This window comes from Hyperolius riggenbachi, chromosome 5 (genome assembly GCF_040937935.1).
Source record: "Hyperolius riggenbachi isolate aHypRig1 chromosome 5, aHypRig1.pri, whole genome shotgun sequence".
Lineage (NCBI taxonomy): Eukaryota > Metazoa > Chordata > Amphibia > Anura > Hyperoliidae > Hyperolius > Hyperolius riggenbachi.
In genome coordinates, this window is record NC_090650.1 from 49,728,178 (window position 1) to 49,746,926 (window position 18,749).

Consider the following 18,749-nt stretch of genomic DNA (forward strand, 5'->3'; position numbering starts at 1 on the left):
CTTGGTGATGGGCAAACGAAGACAAAAAAACTGCTTGTTCCCAATAACCTGTTTTGTTTTCCTCCTAAGAACCATTTTTATTTATTTGACAGTAACCTCTGATGTTTCTACTGCATGGCTAAAGGTTCATTTGATGTTGGTGGAGCATGTCGTGTGAACTCTCAGTTGAAGCCACTTCCCTTGTTTGACTCACGTGTTGTTTCTGTCTCTCTTTTCCACCGGCTGTTCCTGTAGGGTTCAAACGGAGCTCCACAAACCAGCAGAATGCCAATCCCCATGTCTTCTAAAAGTAGACAAGGAACCCCGGATAAAACTAGCAAACAGCCAAAGCTTCAGGAGCCACAGCGACAGTACAGACAGGTAGTTTTACCTTAGAAAAAAAAAAAAAAAAACTTTGGAAGGACTTAAGACAAAAATATCTTAAACTTCAAGCCAAGTAATTGACTAAATGTAACCAAAATAAGGATGTCGTACTTTTCACATTTTGTTTTTAGTTTAAATATCTGGATCTGGTGGCATGAAAAATATCCTATAGTATTTTTGCCTCACTCTCGCCATCTCTGCATGCCTGCAATAAAAACACCTTCTGCTTTCCTCCACCCTCAAGAGGTACAGCCGAGACCAACGGAATGCGGCTTATTGTGGTAACACAGCACTTGCGAGTAGACATGAAAGCGCACCTGATGATGTTGAGCACTAACATACGTATGTTCAATGCACTCCATTAACAGCTTGCTACTTCACTCCCATTCTAATCACCCAGCATGACCCATGTTAGCACACCACCCCATGGCCTCTTCAGTGATTGCTGTCGTGCATTTCTCCACTTCTCCCGTTCTATAAACTTTGTTTCTGTGCTCTGTGGATTCTGCCAGGTCCAGAGAACTCCATCAAACACTGTAACTATTTGGGGGTTTTGTCACCTGTGCCCGTGTTGGTGTGTAAGTGTTCAACGTTTTGACCAACTTGTCTTCCTGCCGTCTTTATTTGCAGGCTAACGGAGGTGCTAAGAAAGCTGGTGGGGACGTTAAGGCTGCTTCCCCTACTTTGTCTGCTTCTAAGATTCCAGCTCTTTCCCCTAACACTGGAAAAAGCAGCTCTGTTCCTGTTCAGTGTATTGACAACCCTAACTCCCATAACCCCCCTGTGAAGTCCCATGTCCCAATAACCAGCTCTAACACTCATTCCAATCGCGCTATTAACTCCTCCTCCTCCCTTGTGCGTCCTGTTCATAACGGCACTTCAAAGCTGCAGAGCCCTTCGTACACAGGTAAAGGTCACCATCTCTCATTTTCACTGCAGACCGCAAACGGCAGGCCATCTCCTGCAGCTACTTCCTCCTCTTCCTCTGCTACTTCTCCTTCTACTTCTGTCTCTCCCACTTCACTGAGTCAAGGTATGAAGAGCATACGTACTATCCACACGCCTAGCTTCACCAGCTACAAGTCACAGAACGGAATCGCGAGCAAGATCACCGCTCCCAAGGAGGCCTCATAACATGCTAATCTGCCACTGTCACTGGATGTGCCATCATCTTCAATGCAATATCCACCTCCTGCAATCTTTTTCTGACAATGTCCTCATCTTTGTACATAGCAGACCTTATAACTCTTGTTGACGTTGTTGTTATGACAATACGCTTGTTTTAATGGTCTTGGAACTGATTTATACTGTCTGGGGTAAAGGAAATTGCATTGGTTTCTTTAACCAATGAGACTAAAGATGTTATATTTCTGATCCAATTGGAAAATGAGAGCAACCAATCATATTCTAGCTCTCCTTCACTAACCTGCCCCTGAGGAACCAAACTTCTAGTTTGAGTGATACTTTCCTTTCCTCCAACTGGGATAAATCAGCCATTATGTTTGTATGTAAATTGAAAGTTGGTGTGTGTGAGTGTATGTGTGTGAATGTATATATTCCAATATTGTAAGTCTGAGTGTGTGTAATCTAGAAAGGCTGGAAAAAAAAAATTAAAAAAGGAGCTTAGTCCGGATGTGGATTATTTTGTATAGACTATTTTTCATTATGGAACCTGCCAGAGATGAAATCTAGCACAAAAAAATGTATTCTTTATTTTACATCATGCTGGCTTGGACTACAGATCTCTATTTTTGTCAGTTAGACATCTTTGTTGTTTTATTTTTTTGCCAAGATATTTTCATACAGAGTTAATTAATGTGTGTTTTAGCGCTTAGAACGGGTCACTCTGTAACGCTTAGAGTTGATTTACGTGAACTATGTTTAAAGGGAATCCATCATCAAAAGAAAGATGAATTCAAAGGTATTCCGAAGAAGATTGGAAACCTGCCAATATTTTTTTTTTTTCCTAGCTAGAGTTCTGTGGTATCAAAATTTCACCTACAGTGCCACCTACTGGTGACATACGCTAGTGTAATGTACCCATAAACTGCAGTTTTGTTTTGTTTTTTTTAAGTGGGACTAAATTCAGAACTTCCTCTCTGCACTAAAAGTGTAGCCACAGCATGATAACCTTTAGGGGGAAAAAATTCTTCATTACAATGTATGGAAATCCTAAAAAACAAACAAAAGTTTTACTTGTTTTCAGTTTTGTAGAAGGCACTGAAAGGGTTAATTCTCAGTCTTCACTATATGGGCAGCTGCTTTGGCAGAGGTCTCCTGCAGTCTATTCACAGTTGTTGATGAGAACTAAGTGGACACATTCATTTACCTAAACAAACACAAAAACCAGAGAAGCAAATTTTTTATGCAACTACATGTGGACTGAATACTTTTGATTGTGTGCTGTGCAAGAGTTTGGATCTGCTTTAAAAGAAAGGGTCGGGGACACCAATATTTTACTATACTGAGTTGCCTCAGTCAAACTGAGAATATTTACAGTAGTAAAAGAAATATCCTTTACATGGTTAGTGTAGTTACATTTTAAGTATGTGTAAAATGTTTTAAAATGATAGTCTGTTTGATAATGCAGTATGTTGGCATTACTGATTTTAGCTCTGTTTGAAAATACTGGCACATCTCTGCCATTGTTGAAATTCAGAAAAAAAACCAACCGTTTATTCATTGCGTACTGAAGTGCTGATAAGATGTGCACAAGGTCGATAAGCAATGCAGACACCATTTTTAACATAGAAGTAAGGGAATATATCATTGATTTATATAGCACCAGCGTCTTCTGTATAGATCTTATAGAACCCACATTTTCAGATAGGGATCAGCACTCACTGTAGCCTGTTTACAAACAGTAAAGGCAGAGCATGAAAGCTTTGCTGTACACAACAGAAACCAGTATTGTAAAATGGGGCTAAGATCCGTAATTGAAGTATATTGCTTTATAATCCGGAATATATTTAAAGGCACTTCAAGCACAGTTTGTTATAAGTAACACTTTAAACATAACCCTCTCTGAAGTATTTGTGTATTTACCTTAACCTCCTGAGCGGTACGCCGCTCAGGAGGTTTTGCAATTTTTTTGCCCGCCAGTCCCCCCGAGAGATCCCTGGGCCAAAAACCCTCGAGCTAGCACTAGGCTAGCTAGTACAAATGCATGGCATTTTTTTTCATTTAGCACTTTTCAAGCCAAAGCATTCTGCCATTGCCTGGAAACGGATGTGCTGATGAGCAAGCACAGATCTAGGCAAAGCTGTTCCTAGCTATATTCAACTAAACAAACACTTTTCTCTGCCTTGATTTATCCTGCTTGGTAAAACAAGGCAGAACACAAGGCAGAAAACCGTTTCATCCAGTTCTCTACCTGCTAACTGGCCTGTCCCTATAGCTAGGTAACAGTTAAAGTTTTGAAGCTACACCTGTTGCTGCAACAAACTTGTTTCACAAATCTTAGCTGTATTTATTATGTATTAGAAATAGAAATGCTCACTTTAAGAACCTAAGATGTGCTGTGGGTGGAGTTTGATCCTTAGCCTGGTTTTGGAAGGGCAGATAGATCTTCCCTCTACTTTGGCAAAGTTGTGACAAGTCTAGATTGGCTTTTCAGACAGACTAGTCCCTTCATTTTCACTGTATTGTATGGATGATGAGCCACCCAAGCCCGGATTTACAGCACAGGAGCCTATAGGACCAGATGTCCAGGCACCTTTGACTTTGCCCTCCATGAACCTACAAACCCTGCAGGACTACACCGCAAGTATGCTGGCTGTCCCAGCTGTCACTTCTTCCTTCCCTTGCCTCTCATAGGTAGCGTCAGTTGCCCCTTATTATTAAGGGTACTTCTGGCTACCTAATACTAAGTATCTAGCAGTGCCTCCAAGTATTAGGTAACTAGAGGAAGCTCAGTACTAAGTAGCTAGAGGTGCCTGAAGGGAGATCTCGTCAGTGGAATGCAGAGCACGGTGAGTAACCTCATTTATACTCATTAGGACGCTAGATAGGGAGGAAGGCGTTCAGGGAGGAGGTGAGCTGCCTTTCTATCATCAGGTGCCTACAGTGCCGTGTGGTAAATCCAGCCCTGGACCGCAGCAGTACTAGGAGTAAACGGGGGAGGATAGCTACATTCTGCTAGACTCCACCATCATCTTACAAGTAATACTATCAACAGACAATCTCACAGCGTTATAAAATATCTTTTAAAGAAATTGACAAGTGTGTGTGTGTATATATATCTCATCCATTTTTGATGGTCGGTTCCCTTTAACGCCACAGCTAAATAGCAAGAAGGCCTTGCCATTCAATTATATTCAAAGACATTAATGAAAATATAAAAGCAGACGTATGTTATTAATTCATATTACTTTCAGCGCTACCTGCCTTCCACAGCCCTTCTGAATATCAAAGTGTCAAAAAGAATCAGGGCTTATGCATAAAAACCTAAGAGCTGGAAAAATCAGCTGAGTTTTCCATAGCAACCAGATTTCAGCAACTTCCTGGTTGGTTGCTAAGGACAACTCAAAGACTTCTTTTTCAGCTTTTTAATTATTAAGCCCAGTGTCTTATAATGATTTTAATGCTGTGTAAATATACCCATGTTATATTTCTAAATACAGAGATGTGCTAATGATTTATGACAGCGGTAAGCAGTGTTTGGCGCCCCCTGCAGTCGCAGTACTTCCGCGCAGCGCGCACGCACTCTGCTTGCCTCCCGCCTCATCAGTTATGCATGCTTTCACACAGTGGCAACTTGGAAAGAAAGAGTTTGCACAGATTTTGTAAATTAATGAATTTGTATAACTACTGTATCAAATATCTATTAAAAAAAAAAAAAGCAGAGATCACTTTTAAGGGGAAAAAAAAAAATTAATAAAAAAAAGTGATGCATGTTGTTACACGATTCCTTTTTTTGTACATTGAGTGTGGCCTAGAATGGCAAAACAGTTAACTTGTGGTGCACCCCTCATATTCCACTAATGTGGGCAACTAGAGTGGGCATATTTCAGCTACAGTAGTAGCAAGCGAAGCCAGGTCAGCATATGGTTGTCACTAGGGATGATCAATGAAATGCCAATTGTTCCAAAATTATGCACCTTTTTATGCAAATGTATGCAGTTTGAAAATAGACCAATCAATTTAAACCCAGATTTAAATTGATTGGTCCATTAACTGTACAAATTTGCATAAATTTGCATTGTCTGCCTCATGAATTCTCTCTCCTATCGTGGCTATACCTCGTGATGCATTTTTCTTATTACCATAATTATATTGGCATCAATTCTGGTAGAGTTTTCAAGCAAATTACCTCATGTACGGTAAGTTACCACATGCAGTAATTACATTTAGCAATTCTGGTAGATTTTAGTCATGTTTTACCTCATGCGGTAAATTGTAGTCGCGAATGACCGCATACGGTAAATTATGCTGTAATTTGCCTTAATTTTACAGAAAATCGATATTCTCATGGAAATTATGGGGAGTGTTAGTTAATGATTTACCAATCAGTTTAAGACTAGGGATGATCACAGATATACAAATTATTCAGAGTTGATGCAAATGTATGCATTTTTATGCAAATGTATGCAGCTTGAAAATGGACCAATCAATTTAAACCTGGGTTTAAATTGATTGGTCCATTTTCAAACTACATACATTTGCATAAAAACTTTCATAATTTCAGATCTTTGCATCTCTTTGATCATTCCTATTTAAGACCTGCCTGTAGCTGGCAGTAAAGTCAATTTGTATGCATTTGGCATTTTTTGGTAGAGTTCCTATTGCTGTTTTAGTGGAGTCCCTATTCAGGCCATGTAATAGACAAGAATAGTAGATATAGAACTCCAAATATACTGTATATTTTTTTTTATATAGAGGGTGCATATAAATACACTTTTCATAGGTTGCCACATCATCGAATACCCCCCCCCCCCCACACACACACACACAAAAAACCCCGCAAAAAAAACATTCCAAAAGACTATCCTAACTTATGAAAGAGTATTAACCACTTAAGCCTATCTGGACAAACATTCTCGTCCCGCCGCCGGCCGTTAGCCCAGCAATCAATGAATGGGATTATAGATCCCATTCCTTGATCAAAGATCTCTTTCCCCCTCCCCCCCCCCCCCCCCCCCCCCCCCGCAGAAAAACTGGCAGCCTCCAATTAGAGGCTGCGGTTTTTCTGAGTTACAAAAAGTTTCCTGTCCTCCTCCTTCCTGTAAGTGTACAATCACACTTCCAGGACTTTTTCAAATAGTAAAACTACACCCACATCCATTTTTTTAATAAATAGCTAATTTTAAATGTAAAAAATGTGTTTACCTCCCACAACAAAAATTACCCACATCAAATTTTTAATACAAGAAGAAAAATTACAATTAAAAAAAAATAGTTACCTAAGGGTCTGAACTTTTTAAATATGCATGTGAAAGGAGGATATTAATATTTTTTTTATATTATGGGCTTGTAAATAGTGATGGACGCAAATTGAAAAAAATGCACCTTTATTTCCAAATAAAATATCGGCGCCATAGACTGTGATAGGGACACAATTCAAATAGCGTAATAAGCGGGACCAATGGGCAAATAAAACAAAGGTTTTAATTACGGTAGTATGTATTAATTTCACTATAATGGCCAAAAACTGAGAAATAATAATTTTTTTCAATTTCTTAATGTTCCTGTTAAAATGGATTTAGAATTAATTAATTCTTAGCAAAATGTATCACCCAAAGAAAGCCTAATTGGTGGTGGAAAAAAACAAGATATAGATCAATTCATTGTGATGAGTAGTGATAAAGTTATTGGCAAATTAATGGGAGGTGAAAGTTGCTCAGATGCAAAAAATAAACAACTCTGTGGGCTTAAGTGGTTAAAGATTTCTATTATTTATTCACAGAATGCTTACCGCTGAAATACCACACCTTTTTCTGCACTTTTTGCATTTACTGCACATTTTACCACAGGTTTGTAAATGCAGAAAAAAAATCTTTAAGAATTGCTAAAAGGGAAAAAAAAGGGGGGAACATCCCGCAGGAGGTATTTTACGGACATAAAAATGTTTACCGCACAGAATTGAGGCCATTGTCTCATTGATTTTATTTTGTGAATCATAACTATTGTTCTAACCTCAGGATTTTACTCTCCTTTTGTGTGATGGACGAAGTAGTAATAAATCTGGCAGCACACAGCAATTTTACCAGTACTAACTGCAGGGGGTCAGTGCCTATTAGCTCAATGCTGCTATGGTAACGGATGTTTGTACCGCACAGTGCCATAGCAACACACTCATAGCCTCAGTAATATATGCTGCACCCTTGCGGTTAATACTGGTAAATTTGCAATTTTCTCACTGCATCGTGCATCAGGTTTCTCATTTGTTTTTCACCTGATCTGTAAAACTGTAAAGCACCCAACAAGAAATACATATTAAAAATAAGGTAAGAAAAGGAATATTGAAGTTGATCAGCATTTTTTTCCTCTTGGAAAGTGCTGAAAAGATAATTTCATAGCTGTAGTGATAAGGAGAGATAATTCATGAGATAAGTTTTACTTTGATTACTTGTATGTCAAGGATACTACATATAATTAGGATGACGAGAATTTAGCCCAAAAGTCCCCACCCCTCCCAACGTGCAGTACATAGGAATGCTTTTTCCTAGTGTAAAAAACCAGTACTTTTTTCCCCCATAATAAATGTCTTTACCTGGATGAATATGGGCAGCCATGAGAGGTCCTGAATTGCTTCACAGATGGTCAACTTCCAGAGAAAAAGAGACCCAAAATGATGGTGCATCGATTTTCAGGACTGCCAGTTCTTGGCATTTAACCACTTCCCTACCTTACATTATTTCCCCTTAAAAACAACAGTATTTTTCACATATTCACATATGCTCCTCCCATTCATTCACCAATAACTTTATTGCTACATATCACACCTAAATGATTTATATATTTTTATTTATGTTTTACCACAAATTAGGCTCTCTTTGGGTGGTACTTTTTGCTAAGAATTATTTTATTTCCTAATCTGTTACTGTAGATAAAACCCACGCATTTTATTTGCCCATTTGTCCCAGTTATTACAACATTTAAAGAATGTCTCTAGTACAATGTATGGTGACAATATCTTATTTGGAAATAAAGGTGTATTTTTTCCGTGTTGTGTTTCTTTGTACTATATAAATAATTATAAGCTCTTATTAGCAAAAACAACAGTAATATACCATCAGGACATAAATATGAACAAAATCCTTAAGGTAACTATTTTTACACATATATATTTTTTTTTGAATACTGTCATTTTTTATGTTTTATTTTGGAAACTATAGGCATGGGGGAGGGATGTATATGGGGTTAATAACGAATGGGATTTTTTTTATGTATTATAGTGAATGTTAGTGTATTTTTACTTTTTATCCGCTATATGTCCCCACACTTTATTCTTGTGTACTGTGAACAATACACAGGAAGTGTTGTGTATGTGTTTAACTTCCACTTTACGAATGACCACAGGCATCTCGCTGATGCCAGTGATCATTCATTACAGGCACTTTGGTGAATGGGAACATGTGTTCCCAAACCCAATCAGTGTTTCAGTGGGATAGCAACAGAAACTTACAGTGACTGAAAACACAGTATATATACACACACTAGAAATCTGGAGCTGGTTAACCTCTACCGGACCTCGATGATTGAAATCTGTGCCCCGTTTACGTTCAGTTATTCTTGCCTGGGTGTAGATTTCAATCATCCCCGCCATGCAGTCTCATTGCTCTCGCTGCTGTTCGGGTTGCTGCACCCTCTTGCTCTGCTGTCACACTGACAGCAGAGCTTCCACATATGAGTGAGGACTCAATTTTATTGGGTCCCAACCCCGTGATTGCTGTGAGCCAACGACAGTAGTGAAAAGGGTACCGATGGCTCTGGTCTTAAAGCAGCTAGAGCCGTCTGGTCCGGAAATGGTCGTTATAGAACTTAAAAAAGGGAAACAAAAAACAAAACAAGGTATAAAAACATAAAAAATGAAGGCGCACATTGCAGGAGGGAAATTATGGTGGAAGCTTTGGATCGATGGGTTGATAATTTCCATCATGTCCGATCTGCTCCCAATCGAGAACTGGATCAATTTTGTGCAGTACTGATCTGAAAATTGTTCAGGAGCAGATCAGACATGTTATAACTTATTGATAGGCCCATTGATGTGACAGGAAAAATGCATTAGGTGTACCAGCCTGGCCATACACCTTGCAACCTATATTATACAAACTTGTTACATTTTATCACATCCTAATAGGGTAAAGGCTTTAATTTAAGACTGCCTCACACCAATGGGCGTGACTGCGGCGGCAGTCCCCGGACCACCTAACACCAATTGGCGTCAAGTCCTGGGGCTGCACTTCGCAGGAGATCGCGCATAGCAGCGCTGTACTGGGGACAGCCGTGTGACACGGCTGTCGTCCCACGGGGGACAAGAGTGCGATCGGCTCTCATAGGCTGAAGCCTATGACAGCTGATCGCCTGATTGGCTGGCTGGGGGGAGGGGTTTTATAATAAAAAGAAAAATATTTTTAAAAAACCGAACCTAAATATTGATAAAAAAACAACTGGGGGGCGATCAGAACCCACCAGAGAGCTCTGTTGGTGGGGGCAAAAGGGGGGGGGGATTACTCCTGTGTTGTGCGGCCCTGCAGCTTGGCCTTAAAGCTGCAATGGTCATTTTAATAATAATTAGCCTTGTCTTTAGGAGGGTTTACCACTGTGGTCATCAAGTGGTTAAGCAAAAAACAAAGCCAGCGCTCGCCAACATGGGCTGCATCTGAATGACTCATCACCTCATATGCACCGCTTATATAGCTCAAATACACACTCAGCAATCAGACAGATGCAAAACATATGCATAACTAAATACTTACCATGCAAAACAGGATAGCACAATGGGTGCTGCTAGCCTGGTAGTTACAGAATTATGGGAAAAAAAAAAGTAGAAGGCTGCGCATCCCTGACCCAATACTGTACAATTGAATGGTTAATCGCTATGGCGCACACACCCCCCCTCCCCCTGGACTGAAATGTACACCCGCATCCAAACAATGCAATACTGGTCTTTTTTTTTTTTTTCATCAAGTGGTTAAACTAATCAGCCATATGTTTAATTACTTTTTTGACTATTATACTTATTGGAAATTAAAAGATTGTACTGGGGTGTAACTAGGTTAAAGCACGCCTGAGCTGAGAGGGATATGGAGGCTGCCATATTTATTTCCTGTTAAACAATACTAGTTTCCTGGCTATCCTGCTGGTCTGTTTGGCTGCAGTAGTGTCTAAATAACACCAGAAACAAGCATGCTGCTAATCCCGTCAGATATCTGATCTGCAAGCTTGCTCAGGGTCTATGGGTAAAAGTATTACAGGTAGAGACTCAGCAGGACAGCCAGGCAATGTGCATTGTTTAAAAGGAAATTAAGATATCCCCCTCCATAAGCCTCTCGCTTCAGGTGTGCTTTAGGGACGATTAATGAGATACAAATATTTCCGAGCTCATGCAGATTTATGCTAATATATGTAGCTTGAAAATGGACCAATAAATGTAAACCTGGGTGGGACTTGATTGGTCCATTGCAAGCTGCATATATTTGCATTAAAAAAAATAAATCACATAATTCTGCATGAACTCGGAAATATTTGCATTGATCATCCCTCGTGTGCTTTAGTTAAAAAGACACGCAATCCATTCTGACCAGCTCTATAAATTGCAAGGATTAAAAAGTCAAAGAAATGAAAAAAAAAAATTTGCCTGCATTCTGTGTTTTCATGTGTGTTCATAAAACACAATTGTAACAGAAACTGGCCGATAGGAGCTGCAAGTCCATGGATTAGTGCAGGTGTTCAAAATGGGTAACTATACAGCTTCTGCTCTGTGCAGCTTATTACTCATACAGCATGGTCACGTGACATTGAGAGCCTTTGGAGAGACGCTGCTGCAAGATGGATAGGCTGCAATGCGGAGGAGGCGAGGAATCGGCTCTTGATCAGGTATCCGTGAGGATCAGCATGACACCTCGAAAACCAATACAGACAGTCTTCTACTTACAAACAACTTGAGTTGCATGGTTTTAAGAGAAAGTGGCTTTCAAGTACTAGATTTACTCATTTTTAACCACTTCCATACCAGTAGTCTCTGCCCCTGTAAAGTGAACCAGAGATGAAGCACCCTCATGTATTTTACCATATATATCAGTGGAAACATTAGAGAAAACACCTACCCTGCTTTATTTCATCCTTCACTGCTCAGCCTGCTTGTTATCAGCCCTGATAAAATCCCTGACTGAGCATTCAGTCTGGCTTTTCTCAGGGATAATTATAGCTGAGTCTGTCTTCTCTGATGTCTTTTCAAGCACAAGCCTGTCCCCTTCTGGCTCTGCTTGGGCTTGAAAAGACATCAGAGACGACAGACTCAGCTATAATTATCCCTGAGAAAAGCCAGACTGAATGCTCAGTTGGGGATTTTATCAGGCCTGATAACAAGCAGGCTGAGCAGTGAAGGATAAAACAGAGCAGGGTAGGTGTTTTATCTAATGTTCCCACTGATGTATATGGTGAAATACATGAGGGTGCTTCGTCTCTGATCCACTTTAACCACTTCAGCCTACAGCTTCGAAAATCTTATGCATCCGAGCAATGTTCACCTCCCATTCATTCGCTAATAACTTTATCGCTACTTATCAAAATTAATTGATCTATATCTCGTTTTTTCCGCCACTAATTAGGCTTTCTTTGGGTAGTACATTTTGCTAAGAGCCACTTTACTGTAAATGCATTTTAACAGTAAGATTAAGATAGAAATGGAAAAAAAATCATTATTTCTCAGTTTTTGGCCATTATAGTTTAAAATTAATACATGCTACAGTAATTAAAACCCATGCATTTTATGTGCCCATTTGTCTCGCTTATTACACCGTTTAAATTACGTCCCTATCACAATTTATGGCGCCGATATTTTATTTAGAAATAAAGGTGCATTTTTTCAATTTGCGTCCATCACTATTTACAAGCTTATAATTTTAAAAAATTTAATAAGATACTCTCTTGACATGTATATTTAAAAAGTGTAGTATATTTAAACTATGTAGTTTTTTTTTTTTTTTAATTGTAATTTTTTTAATTTTTTTTTAATACAAAAATGTATTTGGGTAATTTTAGTTTGTGAGGGAAACTGCTAATTTTAGATGTAATGTAATGTATTTTTTTATTTAATAAAAGTATGTGGGTGCAGTTTACTATTTGGCCACAAGATGGCCACATTCAAAAAATTCCTGGATGCGAACAATGTCGCATCTAGGAACTGAAATGAAGAGAAGAAGTTTCCTGGGGGCAGAAATACCGCGCTCTCTGCTGAGAAAGCGTCGGTATTTCTGCCGGGGAGTTAGATCGGTGAATGGGAATTATATTCCCATTCACTGATCGGGGGGGCAGCGGGAGCGCGCCCGATCGCGCGCACCACACAGCTGCAGCACCACTGCCTATCTGGACGGATATATGCGTCCAGATATGGCGAAGTGGTTAAGGACCAGAGACTGCTGGTATGGTAATACGCTGCTTCCCAGCGCATCGCCGCACATACCAGCCACTCTCGCCGGTCACAACGCTATCTCATCGCCTCAGGCTCCTCTTTCTACCGTCTCTATGACGGCAGTGCGCTTTCATTGGCTTCTGATGCTGTCTTTCAATGGGAGCCAATGTGATTGGCTCTCTGTGACGAGCGCTGTAATAGTGCAGGAGATTTGGGCACAGCCGGCGCCACCAAAGACCGTAATAGGAATTACGGTTGTGAGTAACTTCAGTGCCTTCAGAAGACGGAGCTGAAGTTGCTCTTAAAACACTAATTTGGCCTCCAGCAATAGCTGGAAGCCGAATTATACCATTCCCCACCATCCACGTGAAGGGGGAATAGTATTTATGCCGCCGGGAACTTGTGCAGGAGCAGGATAAGCCATATACCGGCTGTATCCTGCGCCCAAGTCTCCTGGCGGACAATTCATATGTACTCCTCCGTGATCAGGAGCCATTGAAGGTGGCTCCTGACCTGCTTACAGAGCGAGCAAATTGCGGCGAGAACAGCGATAGCACTTCATTCATCAGGACAACGAATCTATGTCCAGTCGGAGTGGCAGGACCAACTCTTAAAGGGAACCTTAACTGAACAGGGGGTAAAGAGTTTTACTTACCTGGGGCTATTACCAGCCCCCTGCAGCAGTCCTGTGCCCTCGGCGCCGCTCTGGAATCCTCTGGTCCCCCGCTGTCACTTAGTTTCGTTTTTGACGACTCACCAGTCGCCGGCCGCCATGCGTATTATTGGACGCATTCACCAATGCAATTAGCGCTATTGCGGACGCGTAGATATGCGGCAACGCGTATTTTTGTACGCGTTGCGGTCCGCAATAGCGCTAATTGCAGGGAAGTAAAACTCTTTACCCCCCGTTCAGTTAAGGTTCCCTTTAAAGAGCATTGAAAACAACCCAAAAACATAAATTATACTACATGTCCAAATCCAGAGTTGTCCAAAAGTAAATCATTTATCCACATCTCACCATATAACTCGGGGCTCAACTTACAAAATCTCCCAGTGTGGAACCTGTTTGTAAGTAGGGAACCTCCTGTAGTAATTAGCATTTTCTCCTCTACGTTACAGGAATGTTTCTACAGCAGAGCTGGATCACCCACAAGGCAAACTTTGGCAGTTGCTTAGGGCCTGGAGAAAAACTAGAGGCCTGGTGGATGCTAGCCCACCTCAAATCTAAAAAAAGCCAGGTGACCATCAGCAGGGAGAAAAAAAAACTGCCATCTTGCGGCATACAAAGCAGTACTATACAAAAGCCTGTTTGCAGCCAAACTGCTAGAATGCTGGAAAGGGTGGAGTGACTTTGCTATGCTATAGTGACACCTGGTGGTGAATGTACAGTATATTTACTTGTTGACTTGGTTTGTCTAGGGAAGGTTTACACTACACAAGGGACGGTGACAGTTTACAAAACCGTTCATAATAATCCTTCCTATATTAAATTTCAAGTAAAAAGCTGTACAGCGGAAAGCAGCCCGCCGTTTTAAGCCTATATCTCTTGACCATGCTGCCGAGGGATATGGAGGCAGACATGTTTATTTCCTTTTAAATAATGCACATTGCCTGACTGTTCTGCTGATCCACTGCCTCTAATACTTTAACTAGTTCCCCGCCCGCGTACAGTATATCTACGCTCCTTTGGACTTCACTTCCCCGCCCGGAGCGTAGATATACGTGCTACCGCCGCTGTCCGCTCTCCCGCTCGCCCGGAGATCAATGAACGGGAAAATACATTCCCGTTCGTTGATCTCTGCCCCCGCAATGATCTGCTGTTTTCGCTAAGCAGCGCGATCATTGTGAAAAAGAAAAAAAAATCCCAGCCTCTTTGTACTTCCTCCAAGCTTCCGGAAGGACGCTTGGAGGTCGCATTAAACTGTTGCCATCTTGTGGCCAAATAGTAAACTACACCCTAAACTATTTTTCACACACACATTACTTATACACAAAAAATTAACTCATTACCTCCCACACTCCATTTTCTTTTTCTTGTAATTAAAAAAAAAAATAAAAAATGTACAATTAAAAAAAAATACATAAATAGTTACCTTAGGGACTGAACTTTTTAAATATTTATATCAGGAGGGTACAACACTGTTACTTTATAAACTATGGGCTTGTAATTAGGGATGGACGCAAAACTGAAAAAAATGCACCTTTATTTCCAAATAAAATATTGGCGCCAAACATTGTGATAGGGACATAATTTAAATGGTTTTATAACCGGGACAAAAGGGCAAATACATTTCATGGGTTTTAATTACAGTAGCATGCATTATTTAAAAACTATAATGGCCGAAAACTGAAAAATAATGTTTTTTTCCCATATGTTTTCCTATTTTCCCATTAAAACACATTTAGAATAAAAGTATTCTTGGCATAATGTCCCACCTAAAGAAAGCCTAATTGGTGGCGAAAAAAACAAGATATAGTTCATTTCATTGCGATAAGTAATGATAAAGTTATAGGCGAATGAATGTAAGGAGCGCTGAAAGGAGAAAATTGCTCAGGTGCTGAAGGGGTAAAACCCCTCAGTTGGGAAGTGGTTAAGCCATAGACTCCGAACAAGCCTGCAGATGAGAGGTCTATGACAAATCTGACAAGATTAGCTGCATTGTTGTTTCAGATGTGTGATTTATGCTGGGAATACACGGTTTGTTTCTCTTCTCAATTGTTTTTGCCGCTTGATTCTGCAGTTGATTCCCTTATCTTCCACTCGTTTTTTTCTTTTTCCATTCACTTCTATCAGAAAACGAGCGGCGAAAGGGAGATCAGACATGTCGGAAATTATCTATCGAACCATCTAAATGACTGAACAACGAACCATGTATTCCCAGCATTAGACCCCACTGACTAGTAAGATCCGCAGGACTGCCAGGCAACTGTTATTGTTTAAAACGGGTAGGGAACCTATGGCTCGGGAGCCAGGTATGGCTCATTTGATGGCTACATCTGGCTCACAGACAAATCAGTAGGGGTTGATTCACTAAGCTGCACTGCTCAAAAAGTGCAGTTTAGTGTGGCAGCTACTGCTGTAGCCTGCACTACTAACTTACTTGTCAGTATATCCAAGGGGAAAGATTGCAGTCGAAATGGCAATATAAATAACCAATACCAGGGGTTCCCTGCTAGTACAAAGTCACCATCTCTCTGTTCCACCAAATTCAGCCCAAACCACTGTGCTCCACAATCACGTGACTCCCACTACAGAGTTAACACCAATCAGCCCTGGAATAAAATTTAAAAAACGCACACAGAGCCGAGTGGTGGCAAGGGTCCGCCAATCCAAACATCATACTCCACTCCTCCGGGATATGCCCACAGATGGGAACAATAGCCGTACACCCCCCACCCCCCCTTTTGGGTATGCACTCACCGTCAAGATGCTTTCACTTTTGCATATCCGTAACTGAAGGTACTTCAACTCCTGTTCCCATTGAGTCCCGCAAGGATAAAGGTTCAACTTGAGAGGTCCAGTAGAAAAAAATATTTTTATTATGATAAAAGTTCCCATTAAACATAAAAATTCTAAAAAGTGTGAGACACGGACATCTAGCTCTATTCCAGCAGGCTGTATTCCGTGGTAGAGCCGCTGCTGCTTGTTGCCATTCTATATGCTGATCCCCCTGAGCGATTTTAGAACTTTTATCCTAATAAAAAGATTTTTTTTCTACCGGAACTCTCAAGTTGTACCTTTATCATTGTGGGACCCGATGGGAACAGGAGTTGAAGTACCTTAAATATGGCTATGCAAAAGTAAAACATCTTGACGGTGTACGGCTATTGTTCCCATCTGTGGGCACATCCCGGTGCAGTGTGGTGGCAAGGGTCCAAACTTTATTCAAAACTATGGCCTCAATTCACTAAGATCATGCTAGAGATAATAAGGCAAGAGAAAACTTACCTCCACACGTGAGAGAGTTATCTTACCTCTTCATTCCTTAAAGGGACTCCGAGCTCACGAAAAAAAGAAAAGTTGTACTCACCAGGGGCTTTCTCCAGCCCAGTGCTGGTCGGGAGGTCCCACGCCGGCGTCCTGGCTCCTCTCCTTCTCCCCGCTCCGGTATAGCTGACAGGCCGCAGCCCGGGCGACACTCGGTGGAGTGTCGGGCTGCAGCTTCCGCGTATGACGCGGATTACGTCACACGCCGGCCGCCTTGCGTCATCACGGCGGCCGGCGTGAAAGTACTGCGCATGCGCGATTAAAGCGCGCATGCGCAGTACTTTCACGCCGGCCGCCGTGATGACGCAAGGCGGCCGGCGTGTGACGTAATCCGCGTCATACGCGGAAGCTGCAGCCCGACACTCCACCGAGTGTCGCCCGGGCTGCGGCCTGTCAGCTATACCGGAGTGGGGAGAAGGAGAGGAGCCAGGACGCCGGCGTGGGACCTCCCGACCAGCACTGGGCTGGAGAAAGACCCTGGTGAGTACAACTTTTCTTTTTTTCGTGAGCTCGGAGTCCCTTTAAGTTACCTCTCCTGTAGTTAATTTACCTCCTCTGTAGTTAATTTACCTCCTCTGTAGTTATTTTCACATGCAGCTAATTAACAGCCTGTCTTTAACTCTGGAGTTATTTTAAGGATTGGAGAGTTAATTTAAAGACAGAAGAGTTAACTTTAGGCTTGCCTGAGGTAAAATGTTTCCTGAATACTACATGCCTTATCACCATGGTAACAACTCTAGAAGAGTTATTAAAGACAGGAGATAAGTTTAGTGAATTGAGGCCTATGTGCGTTTCTTCCCCTTCCCGCCTGCCTCCTTCAATCCCTTTTCCTCAGTCACGTCTCTTCTGTGTCCCTCCCACCCCTCCTGCATTCCTTTTAACTCCTCCCCTCCCGCTTCCCTTCCTACTTTCCTGCTACTTCTATCCTCCGGTGTCCATAAAAGTAATCCCAAGGCAGCAATAAACAATAGAGGTATCCTCCAGAGGCTTTCTGCATCCTCCTTCGGACTACCAGTGCTTCCAAGGACCCCCTAAGAGAACACAGAGGCATGTTCTGTGCATAATTACAAGCCCCCCCCCCCCCCCCAAAAAAAAGTGCCAGGCTAGCAACAATCTCCTTATTGCTGGTCTATTTACCTTAATAGCCTGAAGTGCTCAGTTGTGACGCTCATATTTGCTCAGTTCAATGGCTGATGAGGTTCCCAGAAGAAAATCACACACAGGAAGAATATACAATCTTCGTACTCTTTTCACAAACCTATCTTCCCCACAATCTCAGTACTTATCACCTCCCCACCACCATGGGCCCTGCAGCACTACCCAGCACAATTTTACCATGACCTCCAGCACGGCTTCCTTTGCCCTCACAGGATACATCACCAGGACAACCTGAGAGATGCTCAGGGTGAGGAAATGTAGTACTGGTTACCATATTGAAGAGTAAATTGCACCAAAGCATCAATGAAGATATAAAGTGGTGGCTAATGTAGAGTCATTGGTGAGCTCTCTGGAGCAGGGGCCTGATGCGGTCACCTCTGTAACCCCTATTCACGTTACCTACCAACAGTTCTCTTCCCAACCGATTGCTTTTTATTTCCACCAGTTCTCTGCCATCCCTTGTTTCCAGCTCTCACCTCTCTCCCTTTGACCTCTCTCTGCAGCTGCACTTATGCTGGGGATACACGGTACGTTTCTGTGCCGTGTATCGACCAGCTGATAATATTCAGCTGGCCCGATCAAGCCGCTCGACCCCGCCGCCGGCGGACAATGGCAGGGAATCGAACACTGATAAGGAAGCGCTGGCGGGGATGAGCGGTAATC

General features: G+C 41.6%; 1 protein-coding gene across 22 annotated transcripts in view; it reads left to right on the forward strand.

Annotated features, from left to right (window-relative positions):
- KIAA1217 (KIAA1217 ortholog) overlaps window positions 1-18,749 on the forward strand; it is a 798,974-nt gene that overhangs the window by 746,574 nt on the left and 33,651 nt on the right. For 20 of the 22 annotated variants that reach the window (XM_068235624.1, XM_068235623.1, XM_068235618.1 and 17 more), the window contains 2 exons: window positions 235-360; window positions 994-5,981. In XM_068235624.1, coding sequence (XP_068091725.1) covers window positions 235-360; window positions 994-1,497 — 630 coding nt within the window. In that variant the 3' untranslated portion in view covers window positions 1,498-5,981. Of the gene's footprint in view, window positions 1-234; window positions 361-993; window positions 5,982-18,749 lie in introns of those variants that run through there. The other 2 variants (XM_068235626.1, XM_068235630.1) reach the window with 2 other exon arrangements.